This window comes from Argopecten irradians, chromosome 2 (assembly GCF_041381155.1).
Source record: "Argopecten irradians isolate NY chromosome 2, Ai_NY, whole genome shotgun sequence".
In the NCBI taxonomy this organism is placed as follows: Eukaryota; Metazoa; Mollusca; class Bivalvia; order Pectinida; family Pectinidae; genus Argopecten; species Argopecten irradians.
This window is the reverse complement of record NC_091135.1, coordinates 66,346,387-66,360,472: the sequence shown is the minus strand read 5'-3', so window position 1 is coordinate 66,360,472 and position 14,086 is coordinate 66,346,387. Positions and strand designations below refer to the sequence as shown.

The 14,086-nt window shown below is 34.4% G+C and overlaps 1 protein-coding gene across 1 annotated transcript in view; it reads right to left on the bottom strand.

The window, feature by feature from the left end:
- Positions 1-1,607: 1,607 nt before the first annotated feature.
- The window catches only part of LOC138316258 (ankyrin repeat and SAM domain-containing protein 6-like), a 53,134-nt gene continuing 40,655 nt past the window's right edge, over positions 1,608-14,086 (bottom strand). Inside the window, exons 13-16 of the mRNA XM_069257871.1 lie at positions 11,644-11,711; positions 11,144-11,260; positions 10,216-10,307; positions 1,608-7,142 (exon numbers count right to left, since the gene is read on the bottom strand). Coding sequence (XP_069113972.1) covers positions 7,100-7,142; positions 10,216-10,307; positions 11,144-11,260; positions 11,644-11,711 — 320 coding nt within the window. The 3' untranslated portion in view covers positions 1,608-7,099. The remainder of the gene's footprint in view (positions 7,143-10,215; positions 10,308-11,143; positions 11,261-11,643; positions 11,712-14,086) is intronic.

Here is a 14,086-nt window from a genome sequence, read left to right as displayed (position 1 = left end):
CGTGGGCGGATTTTCACCCTATATGCAACACCTCCTTCATACAAGTTCTGTTCCCCCTCCCCCAAGGATGTTTGTGGCTAATTTTGGTTACATTCCATGCAGAACTCTATGACTAGTAGCGATTTAAAGGATTTACCTCTATTTCCCCTATTGGGCCCCACCCCTCCAGCCCCCAGGGGGCCAGAGCCAAAATTCATTTAAGTTCTGTTCCCCTTCCCCCAAGGATATTTGTGGCCAAATTTGGTTACAATCCATGTAGAACTCTATGACTAGTAGCGATTTAAAAAATTTACCTCTATTTCCCCTATTGGGCCCGCCCCTCCTGCCCCCGGAGGGTCAGAGCCAAAATTTATACAAGTTCTGTTCCCCCTCCCCCAAGGATGTTTGTGGCCAAATTTGGTTACATTCCATGCAGAACTCTAGGACAAGTAGCGATTTAAAGGATTTACCTCTATTTCTCCTATTTGGCCCCGCCCCTCTTGCCCCCGGGGGGTCAGAGCCAAAATTTATACAAGTTCTGTTCCCCCTCCCCCAAGGATGCTTGTGGCCAAATTTGGTTACAATCCATGCAGAACTCTATGACTAGTAGCGATTTAAAGGAAATATTGACGGACGGACGGACGGACGGACGGACGGACGATGGACGCCGCGCCATGACATAAGCTCACCGGCCCTTCGGGCCAGGTGAGCTAATAAATGGATCGCTGAAATGCTAGAGACGGGAGCAACTCCCCACTTTATACTTGCGTGATATACATATGTGCAATAAGTCAGGAACCTCCCTTCGCGGTGCCCCATCGAAAGAAAAGTCTCGTTTGACTTTTTACTTATCATTCTTACGCTAAATATTTTATAACACAATTATGGCTTAAAATTCCTTTGTCAACCATCGTAAATTAGAAAATAATTTTAAAATGTGGAGAACTAATATTCCTTGTCACGTCAGCAAGTTTGTTGTTCATTATAACCTCGCTTTCGGCCAGCTTTCGTTTTGTGTTCCAAAAATAGAATATAACGGTCTATTTTTATCATTTTTGAGGTAGGTATTCCCCCACGTTTTCCTGTTGTTTAAGATAACCAATCATTGTAATAAAATATTCAATAAACATCTGAAAACCATATCTAAGCATACATAACAAATCATTTAAGGTTCATGTCCCTTTAAGGAGCTAGGAGTAGGATTTTAAAACTAAAATTAAGAAATTTTCTACTTTTTAGGCCCCACCCCTCAGCCCCTAGGAGTCGGAGTAGACTCATTTATATAATTATGATTGACCTTTCCCAATAATGTTTAAAAACAAATTTGGTTGCCATCTATGCAAAGATGAAGGAGGAGTAGGATTTTAAAGGTTAAATTAAGAAAATTCCCCCTTTTGGGGCCCTGCCCCTCTGCCGCTATTGGGGGTCGGACCTTACTCATTTATATAAAATATGACTGTCCTTCCCCAATGATATTTCACACCAAATATGGATATAATCCACTCAAGGGTTAAGGAGGAGTAGCGTTTTAAAAAAAGTTTACGCACAACGACGGACGAAGCACAATGACTATAGGTTATCCCGACCTTTCGGGTCAGATGACCTTATAAAGAGCAACAAAAACTAAATGAACTGATGTGATAATTTAATAGTAATATTATAATAAACAGTAGCACTCACAAAGCATCCTTAACACACATTTTACCATTTGCACAACTACTCGCACCACTGCGTAGATATCACTTCCCCACTCCTTTCTCTCCACCATCTGTAATTTTGGCTGTGTTATTTCCACTCTCAGCTTTGCCTTGTTGCCAAGATTACTTTTGACAGTAAGTGATCACAAGGCCAGATAACTACAGGTCAATATTGGATATAGGCAATCTGAATAGCGGTTTTTTTGACATAATTTCCAAAAATTTAAATAAACCCTAACTTTTATTTTGATTTTAAGTCTAAAGTTATGATAAAAACTTCTTTTAGGTAAATAAAAAGGTGGTTTTATTTTTTTAACTTTTTTTTATTTGCATAGACATGTTATGTTTCACTATGCTGTAGTGTAAAATTCAATTCAGGCCCATATTGTCAGCATCTTAGAGTTGTCTCATTAAATGACAACAACTGACCAAAACTTAAACCATGACTTTGTAAAATCAATGCCAAACAGTCAATTTACCAAAAAAAGACAGATAAATATTGAGTTAAAACAAGCAATACAGGCCTTTATCCTACTTATGTCTGTAGTAACCGACTTCAGATCCCTTCAACTCTCTCTCAGGGAACCTATTGCAACCAGCTTGATCTATCGTTGTATAAGCAGAACAGCAGCAAATTTAAACATACATTTAAACACAATACTCTGGACGGTTCATGATGTAAAAAGTCTTTTAAAAAAGTTTTAAAAACCGGAATTTCCAGAAGTAAATAATAACAGGACGGACTTATTTGGAGACTTTGTTAGCTTTCCTTAAAGATCAACTTTACATTTAAAATAAAACAGGCAATTATTAGTAAATAAAGACATTATAATCACTATAATAATGACTTACAGTGATGTAAAACAAAACATTTGTCCCTGTGAAATGGTCACAAGAATATGATTATAAACAGTGAGACCTTACTATTCAGTTTTGTAGACACAGGCATCATCAAAGTTGAAACTTGGCTCCAGTTTCATGAAATTATTTCAAATAAAAAATACCATGATGATTTTGATTACAAAATATATTAAAAAGATGCTGAAAACAGCCTTGATTTTGCCAATATTGTGACTACATCACAGGATACCCATTGTGAATCTACCCTGTAGATTTAGGTCATGGTGCAATCATTGTATACTAGTAATATAAAACGTTCTAATCAATCACAGATAAAGAAGGAAGCTTAAAACATCTATAAAAAACACCATCCAACACAAATGGTAAGAAAGAGAATGGTGAACACATTCAACAATATTAAAATTACATTTGATAGGCTTATACTTAACATCTCTTTAGGAGGAAAAGAATTTCATATAAAGCAGTAGTCATTGATTGTTAAAAAGTCGAAGGTCTTCTCATACATATCCATAATACCAGGTAGATGTGATGTGAAGTGAATAGTACATTACAGGCATAAGCAAGGCATCATATCCATCCCCCAAAAATCAGAAGTTAGCACTACTGGGAATATAGTATGACAAAACACATGGAAACATATTCAAAAACAAATATGAAAGCTTATAATATCACAGCTACCAACATCTAACAAGTTTTTGTTTTCTCGTAATTATAGTAGTGTCAACATTATTAAGACACTAACTATGATAAAATTAAAATACTGTAATTTAAATTAAATAAACTAAAATCTAAAATTTTAGTGTGTAAAATAAATTTTCAGACAAGTTTGCCAAAAATAAACAACAGAACACCAAAACCCCTAACCACAAGATCTCTAGTAGGCCATTTGAATTTCTTGGTATAAATCACAAAATATAATATAATCATCATAAAGAGCCTTTTTGTTGACAAAAGCAAAGTCTGGATGTTGTATGATCACATATCTCAATCTTTAGTCATTTAGTACTGCATGTGAGACCGCGGTCTACTGGTACATATGAACATTCTCGGCTAACACTTCATTCTGTGGTCTTCATTGAATCATTTATGGACTTAAGATTTTAATTATATATTTCTGTACAAAGTATCTATAAAATTAAGATAGTTCTTGATTATAATTACCATATTTTAGATTCATATGAAAACTTCAAATGGACAAATTCAAAGTATCAAATATTGGATTATTTTAAGATATTAAATGCAAATTAACCATTTAGCATTAAAGTGAATAGTTGGGCAATGAAAACCAGTCTAAATGCATTCATTGGGCTTCCAAAAGTCCTTACCTTGGTATATATCAGTATATATCAAAACAACAGCCAAGTTCTGCTTACGTTGTCCAGTTTTGACCATTGAAATCATGGAAAAGCCCAGTGTAGCACAGTTCTAAAAATAAATTCTGAAAGCAAGGCTTTATGGGAATGTCAATACAGACATCCCCAGGTAGCAAACGGGAGGACGTTTTAGAATTCCTATAATATAAATTAATTTCTTCGCATGCAGAGCCATTTTGATGTTAAGTTTTATTTTTCTATTTCATAAGAAATTATAATAGATATTTAAACACCATTTTTTTTTTCTTTGCCCGACTATTCACTTTAAGCTTATCAAAAATGTTTAAAACTCATGCCACATCTTAAACTACAAGTAATCACCAGGAATGCTGATTTTCTATTATGCACTTGATATGGATTGGTTGTATTATTCACTTAACCATACAATGTTGATGTTTTCTAATGATTGATTGGAGAAAGCAGACCCTGATACTGAACACAATAATATAAAGACATCACCCCAAATCTACAATTATATCTAGATATATGGCATAAATAAGGGTAAACATGTGGGTCAATAAAATACTAAATCATTTTTAAATTACATATATAATTATATGGGTTTTATGGGTATTTATAATTGTCATTATATGTTACACACTTTGGACGGACAAAGACATACACCAACCATGGTGAACACTCGCAGGGTACGTATACTTATGCAATACGTATATGATATATGACACCAACATTTTATAGAACATTTGACACCACTTGGAAATATAAACTAAAATACCATAAAACATTAAATAATAGAACTAACCCTATACAGATCAAAAATAGATAATTTTCATCATACCTTGAATTCTTCTCAAATCACATTACCCGGTAATAAATATCTATAATTTTCACATATATTGAAATGTGTTATCATGAGACAAGACAGTTATATGTAAACATAACGATGAGATACACCTTTTGAATGAATCACTGAAGATTGCACATTCCACTAGCTTGTACTTGTAACCAACTAAACAACAAACACAATCAGGCACTCTCTCAGTACACCGCTTACACTTCTCTCTCATGGCCTTACATTTCCTTCTATCTTGTACTCTTTATTCTTCTTATGCAGATATAACTGCAATCTGACCAACTTAGTTCATAATCATCATACAATATTCAATGGATCAACTTAGTTCATAATCATCATACAATATTCAATGGATCAACTTAGTTCATAATCATCATACAATATTCAATGTTAACAAAGATCTTACATCAGAGTGACCAATTAGAGGTCATATTCAGATGTCAAATGCTCACAGTTATAAGTGATAATGGGTGCTCGCTTCTGGCTACGATTACATGCAACTAAAAGTACCAACTTCAATCAAAACTTGAATCATCTCATTATGCAACTTCGAGTCCAAAATTAAACAGACATTGTTAACTTACTAACGTGAGCGATCATATTCATCCTGAACAAGACTCAAAACTAAAGATCTTTGTGTCAGCCAAAGAAATTCTAACTTACCACAAAGTGATCTCTGTTCAAAATGATATCTTGGTTTTGATTATAAAATAAGTAGAGAGTGAGACAGTTGTCAACACTACAACTGAGAAGTACAAGAGTTTATGATTGGCTGAAAAATACCACTGTATGGTAATCAGAGAGTTCATCTAAACACGACCCCTAAATGGCCCTCATCTGATCCTCATCAACACAATGTGAAATGAAGATCAGTGTTTGAATCCTATTTCTGCCTCCTCATCCATTGTCCAGGAGGATTAAGCCAGACAACTCTACATTAGAAAGATTTGATACGAGTGTTTCTCTAGGAGAAATCATCACACAAGACAGTACATATAAAGCTTAAAAATGAAACATTTACAGCCATAGAGTCAACCGATATTTAAGGAATAAACATTTACAGCCATAGAGTCAACCGATATTTAAGGAATAAACATTTACAGCCATAGAGTCAACCGATATTTAAGGAATAAACATTTACATCCAGTAATAATGGTTTGTCATATTCACATTAAACATTCAGTCTGTGAAATATTTCCAACTAATAGCATTGGCCAGTAATAATTACAAACAAATTAACAGTCATCTGTAAATTAACTATTCATCATCAATTTCGTTGGCCATTAAAATTATTTAAATCATTAATCATATTGTAACGCATAATTTACAATTAAAAGGTCTCCAAATTCATAAGTTAAATAAACATAATTATGTATATGTACTTCTGAAAACATTTTGCATGTCTTTGTTTTTTAATTCAAATTACGATGTATATCAATGTATCAATATACAAATGTACTACAGTCAGGATTACATATATACTCAATGCTGACAAAAAAATCAAAATCATAATTCTACACCATGTTATGGCCACATAACAGGCAAGTTATCCTAGGAAATCTTACAATGGACCCATTCTGATATTGAAAATGGAAAAAATGTCTTGGATGAATATAAATGCATTGCAAATCATCAATCATTTTATGAATACTAAAACATTTAGATTTAGAGTATATATGAAGTTGCTGACTTTGTGAAGTATCAGCAGTACAAAATGTTAAATATGGCCACATATTTATCAGGACAGCCTTTCTAGAGTTAAAGTACCAGGTAATGTACTACCCCTCTTCAAACTTTGCCAGACTGAAGTGTGTGCAACACAAGCTGTGTATGTTTGTACACACATATTTATAAATAGGTATTGATTTGGTTCTTCACAATACTGATGAATTGTGTCTACTCATAACAGGTAAATTATGGCTGGCATTGTGGCACATCACAGAAGTCCATCAGGTAGTCTTTGGCAGTAGCCCACTAGTCTTGTCCGAGATTATAGTCTAGTCATGTGATCCATCATGTGACTGAGTCATGTGATCCATCATGTGACATCATCTTGCTTAACATACTCACCATGAACAACAGAGTTTGTACCTTTAATATTGAGTTCGTGTTACAAGCCACATACAGTATCGTGTGATAAAAAACAGCCAAATAATCTGTCCAGCTTGGCACATGGAATGCTTATAACATAGCACAAGGTATGGTCCCATCCCCTTTAACACCTTGATTTGTATATAGTTAATTAATCTTCTTCGGCATTTAGGATACTCTGGGATAAATTCCGAGTGCATGAGGACATGGACAGTCACCGAGAAGAACACTCCTGAAGTCAGGTAAGGTACTTGTCCCAGGAAGATCAGAGATGAGCATGAATTTCAAGAATGATCTGTGTCCCCGGAGGAGGATGGATGTGACCATCTAGAATGAGGAAAATGTTAATACATATTGACCATAATGGCCCATAATAACACATCTATACTTTCTTATATCTATTGACCCCAATGGCCCATAACAACACATCTATACTTTCTTATATCTATTGACCCCAATGGCCTATAATAACACATCTATACTTTCTTATATCTATTGACCCCAATGCCCCATTATAACACCTCTATATTTCCTTATATCTACTGACCCCAATGACCCATAATAACACATCTATACTTTCTTGTATCTACTGACCCCAATGGCCTATTATAACACCTCTATACTTTCTTATATCTACTGACCCCAATGGCCCATAATAACACCTCTATACTTTCTTATATCTACTGACCCCAATGGCCCATAATAACACCTCTATACTTTCTTATATCTACTGACCCCAATGGCCCATAATAACACCTCTATACTTTCTTATATCTACTGACCCCAATGGCCCATAATAACACCTCTATACTTTCTTATATCTACTGACCCCAATGGCCCATTATAACACCTCTATACTTTTTCTTATATCTACTGACCCCAATGGCCCATAACAACACATCTATACTTTCTTATATCTATTGACTCCCAATGGCTCATAATAACACATCTATACTTTCTTATATCTACTGACCCCAATGGCCCATAATAACACATCTATACTTTCTTATATCTACTGACCCCAATGGCCCATAACAACACATCTATACTTTCTTATATCTATTGACCCCAATGGCCTATAATAACACATCTATACTTTCTTGTATCTACTGACCCCAATGGCCTATAATAACACATCTATACTTTCTTATATCTATTTACCCTAATGGCCCATAATAACACATCTATACTTTCTTTTATCTACTGACCCCAATGGCCCATAACAACACATCTATACTTTCTTATATCTATTGACCCCAATGGCCTATAATAATACATCTATACTTTCTTATATTTACTGACCCCAATGGCCTATAATAACACATCTATACTTTCTTATATCTACTGATCCCAATGGCCCATAATAACACCTCTATACTTTCTTATATCTACTAACCCCAATGGCCCATAATAACACCTCTATACTTTCTTATATCTACTGATCCCAATGGCCCATAATAACACCTCTATACTTTCTGATATCTACTGATCCCAATGGCCCATAATAACACCTCTATACTTTCTTATATCTACTGACCCCAATGGCCCATAACAACACATCTATACTTTCTTATATCTACTGACCCCAATGTCCTATAATAACACCTCTATACTTTCTTGTATCTACTGACCCCAATGGCCTATAATAACACATCTATACTTTCTTATATCTACTGACCCCAATGGCCTATAATAACACATCTATACTTTCTTTTATCTACTGACCCCAATGGCCTATAATAACACCTCTATACTTTCTTTTATCTACTGACCCCAATGGCCCATAATAAACACCTCTATACTTTACTTATATCTATTTACCCCAATGGCCTATAATAACACATCTATACTTTCTTATATCTACTGACCCCAATGGCCTATAATAACACACATCTATACTTTCTTATATCTATGACCCCAATGGCCTATAATAACACATCTATACTTTCTTTTATCTACTGACCCCAATGGCCTATAATAACACCTCTATACTTTCTTTTATCTACTGACCCCAATGGCCTATAATAACACCTCTATACTTTCTTTTATCTACTGACCCCAATGGCCCATAATAACACCTCTATACTTTCTTATATCTATTTACCCCAATGGCCTATAATAACACATCTATACTTTCTTATATCTACTGACCCCAATGGCCCATAATAACACCTCTATACTTTCTTATATCTACTGACCCCAATGGCCCATAATAACACCTCTATACTTTCTTATATCTACTGACCCCAATGGCCTATAATAACACATCTATACTTTCTTATATCTACTGACCCCAATGGCCCATAATAACACATCTATACTTTCTTATATCTACTGACCCCAATGCCCCATAATAACACCTCTATACTTTCTTTTATCTACTGACCCCAATGGCCCATAACAACACATCTATACTTTCTTATATCTACTGACCCCAATGGCCCATAACAACACATCTATACTTTCTTATATCTACTGACCCCAATGGCCTATAATAACACCTCTATACTTTCTTGTATCTACTGACCCCAATGGCCTATAATAACACATCTATACTTTCTTATATCTATTGACCCCAATGGCCTATAATAACACATCTATACTTTCTTATATCTACTGACCCCAATGGCCTATAATAACACATCTATACTTTCTTTTATCTACTGACCCCAATGGCCTATAATAACACCTCTATACTTTCTTATATCTACTGACCCCAATGGCCCATAATAACACCTCTATACTTTCTTATATCTACTGACCCCAATGGCCCATAACAACACATCTATACTTTCTTATATCTATTGACCCCAATGGCCCATAATAACACATCTATACTTTCTTATATCTACTGACCCCAATGGCCTATAATAACACATCTATACTTTCTTATATCTACTGACCCCAATGGCCCATAACAACACTCTATACTTTCTTATATCTATTGACCCCAATGGCCCATAATAACACATCTATACTTTCTTATATCTACTGACCCCAATGGCCCATAATAACACATCTATACTTTCTTATATCTACTGACCCCAATGGCCCATAATAACACATCTATACTTTCTTATATCTACTGACCCCAATGGCCCATAATAACACCTCTATACTTTCTTATATCTACTGACCCCAATGGCCTATAATAACACATCTATACTTTCTTATATCTACTGACCCCAATGGCCCATAATAACACCTCTATACTTCCCTATATCTAAACTTTTTCAATAGTGCCATTGCAGTGATTAAAGGACAATGTAAAGTTGAATCCTAGATTTGTCATAATGACTGGTACAAGAATTTCCCAAATTTTGGAGAGAAAAAAACTATTTCATTACACTTAAATATGAATGTTAATTTGGTTAATCTAAAAGTTATATTAAGTACTTACCCATTGATTCTACTAGAAGGGTCTGCAGGCCGAACACGCAGTGTTGACTGGAAAGTAGTCATTGTATCAACAAACTGTTGACGCTCCTTCCCCTGGTGATAAAGTAATATGTATCTCAGATTAACTGAGTAAAAAGGTGATGACACTCAACATTGTGTACTTATTAACTACTGAATAACATTCTATTTTGTATATCAGGGCTGATTAATATGTTGTGAGCCTCATCTGTTTGACTTTTGGTGGATATATTGCATAACATGCATTTCTTCATAATTTTATTCAATATCGATATATGTTTGCCATCAATGTTTAAGGGCCTCAATGCTACTTTTAAAGAAGTCTTTTTAATCAACCATTCAGAAAATCTTCCACATCACTATCTGTTTGAAAGTGGCTAAAAGAAATGGTTGATTACAGTTTTACAATAGATGAAAGATAAAAGCTAATATAACAGTTGTTAATGACATCCATGGCAATTCTAGACTTGTGAACTGGGGATCCTGAGAAAACAACACACCTTCACAGAGTATTATGTCCCCATTAATACTTTCATGCAACTGCCTCAAAAGAGATGCATAGTATGTGCAATTGATTGCCCTTTTACAATAATATGAGCTTCACAATATGAGTATACTTATAACTATTGTTTAGACTACCTCGTTGATATAAACGACTAAAAAAGGAAATTCCTGCTAATCTCCTTCAATACAAGTCTCACAATATATCTATCCGCCCTCAAACAAGGGTTGGCTACATGTATGGAAGCTAAGATGGAAATTATCATTCCTGGAGAAATGTGTGCAAAAAATATTTTGTATTCTATATAAGAGATTTGATGGTTTGAACATTTTAGACTGAGAATTTTTTTCTTAAAATGGTATGATATTTAACACTATAACAAAGTGACTACATGCCACTGTACTAATACCTTTCCAGTTTTCAGTTCCGATATAGTTTTCAGAATTTGCTGACGTGATTGTGTATGAGAGATGCCTAGTTCATTCAGGTCGGTATCGTTCAGAGTCAGGAATGCTTCCATGTCCACCTACAAATGACAACAAAAGAATGTTTACTTATTTTACCTTGTGGTGCATTTTGAGCTTTAGCTAAATCAGTAAATAGTGAATTAGTGTGAATACCCCTACATCAACATAAAGGTTCCTTAAGGTAGTTCACAAAATCATCTCTAGTTACCCAGTATTTGACTATGTCTAAGTAGTAGTCGATGACTTTCTTAATCAATAAATCACTGAAAAGTCGTTGCTATTAAAGTTATTTCTGGCTTGTTGAGACTCTCTTCGTTGTTACTTATTAATGACTTACTTTCGGTTGCAAATTCATTATTTTATTGATTGTTTTAAATTGGTTGCAGGCAACACAAAAACTATGTATCCCAACTTTTAAGCACAGTTGTACACCTAAGCTTACCTCTTGTTCTTCAAATATTGGCTGGTATTTTTCCAAAGATAACTTCTTTAAAATACCAGATAGTTCATCTGAAATGAAAAATGCCTTTTGTTTGTAAAATATCAGCCAGTCTCTGAAAGTGTTAGGTTAACGAAGCATAGGGTCCAAGTAAATACTTCATATTAAAACATTCTTTGATGTATAAACTCAGGTGTTCTATTTCAGTGATAGCATTGATAAGAATATCTAAGCAAGAGTGGTAATGATAAATGCAATAACAGCTACTTTCATTAATTTAATTTACTATAGACAGTCCACTGAAATTTTGTGTATACATAGTACCGTATTCGTTGTAATTGGCGGCCCCTCCCCTTTTCTGGAGAAAAGTTAAAGTTGTATAAATGACCCCTTAACATGGATTTAACAATGTTTTTACATGTGAATCATGACATGATAATGTGTCTCAAAAGATAGAAGGTATATGTTTGTTTACTGTAATTAATGTATCATGAGTACAGAAAGATTTCAAATATGGCTGATTTTTCATCGACAACTTACATTTTGATTCATCAATAAGCCCAACCCCCCGACATTTTTACAATTGATTAAAGTTATATTTCATGCGAATTTCACTGTAATGATATGTCGCTATAACATTTGATATTTGAACATAGACATGTATCTTGATGATTTAGCTCCTCAAAAGCATATATTTACATTTTGCCACAGCGACTCCCATTACTCTAATGATAATCGTGATCTGCATTATGAGCTAATAAATGCAGCCCAGACTTGGTGTAGTGATATCTATATAAATAGATGTGAGTCTTGTTTACTGACACCATGTTAGTCGGCGCGGGAAAATTGACATTGGAATTAAATGAACTAGTTTGGTTATGAAACTATAAAAAAAATCTTGTAAGTGTCTGGATAATTGAAAGTAAACTGATAAGTTATTGAAAAACATTTAAATTTTGTTGTCTTTTCATTTTTTTTATAGGGACTATTTTTATCACATTGAACTTGGCTGTTGAGGTTAAATGGCTGAAGCGGGAAATTCAAATGTTCACTCGCATCTAAATTATGTTTTACTTTGAACTAGAAAGTAAAATGTAAATATAACAATTAAAGGATTGTTAGATTGCATTTATTGGATATATAAATGCAATATGGATGGCAGATAAATATTCATAGCGCCCTAACAGGCGCTATTCTATTTATCTGCCACCCAGATTGCATTTATATTTCCAATAAATGCAATCTAACAATCCTTTAATTGTTAAATGTCGCCTATAAGAGAGCCAAAATCTAGGGATCATATATTCCTGGTTTTGAATAAAGCGCCTTCAATCACCGCCATGTTCAGTACCTTCGAGTTTTGTCCGCATTCCGAATCATATCACGTGACTGATGACGACACAACCTGCACCTGGTGAGCCAGGTAACTATCGTAAGCGTACATGTATTAGTTTACGTTTTCTTTATAGCTAATATGAGCAATTCATGCTGGAATATGTCCACAGAGTGAGTAATTGGAACTTCTAATCCACGTAAAATATTGTGTGTATCAAATATTGAAATGTGAGAACTTTATTTTCTCTTTAGATCCAGTCTGCTGAAGTGGTAAATTTAGAAAGTTTAAACCTCAGACAGACGGAGAAAAATAAGTAAAACACTTAAACAGTTTTCACTAAAAAAGCAAAAGTTATAGACCATACAACTTCAAGTGCCCTAGGTACTAATTACGGTGAATACAGCAATATATATTTTGCAACTTCATCAATTTAAACATATTCACGATTACATCTATTTACAATTGAGTGCTGTGAAGTATACTGAAATTTTGCATTTTAATACAATTAATCTAAAACAAGAGGCCTATGGGCCAACATAGCCAACATAATAGCTATGAGGGACTTTAACACATGGTGTGTTAATTTTTTCCCTCCTATATTCAACACAGAAGCTGAAGTAAATGTGAACTGATGTTGATGAAACTCTGTATGCAATGAGGTCTTGGATGAATTTGCATACTGGAACAATTTATCATAACTGACATATGGTTGTTATTTTTCTTTCTAATTTTATCATCCTATGGTCAGGTGACCTAAAAATTTAAGCCATTTGGACCCCACTGGGCTCCACCCCTCAGCCTTTGGGGATGAGACAGGGTCAAAATGACATAATAGCAAAATGTCCTCTTGTGGTTATAATGTGAATCAAAAGTTTGAACAATTTCCAATAGAAAATAAACAAAATATACCCAAGAATTATTCAATATAAACTATAGTAAACTTAGCCTCCTCCCCAGGGGCAAACAAAGAGGCCAAGGGTTATAAAATTCACAATTCTGATAAAGCACCACAATACCTTTAGAACACAGAGTCCAATAATAGCATTATTACAAAGGACATGAACTCTATAATATAGTTACCGTCGAAAAATTCCCTTTTTCAAACTCATC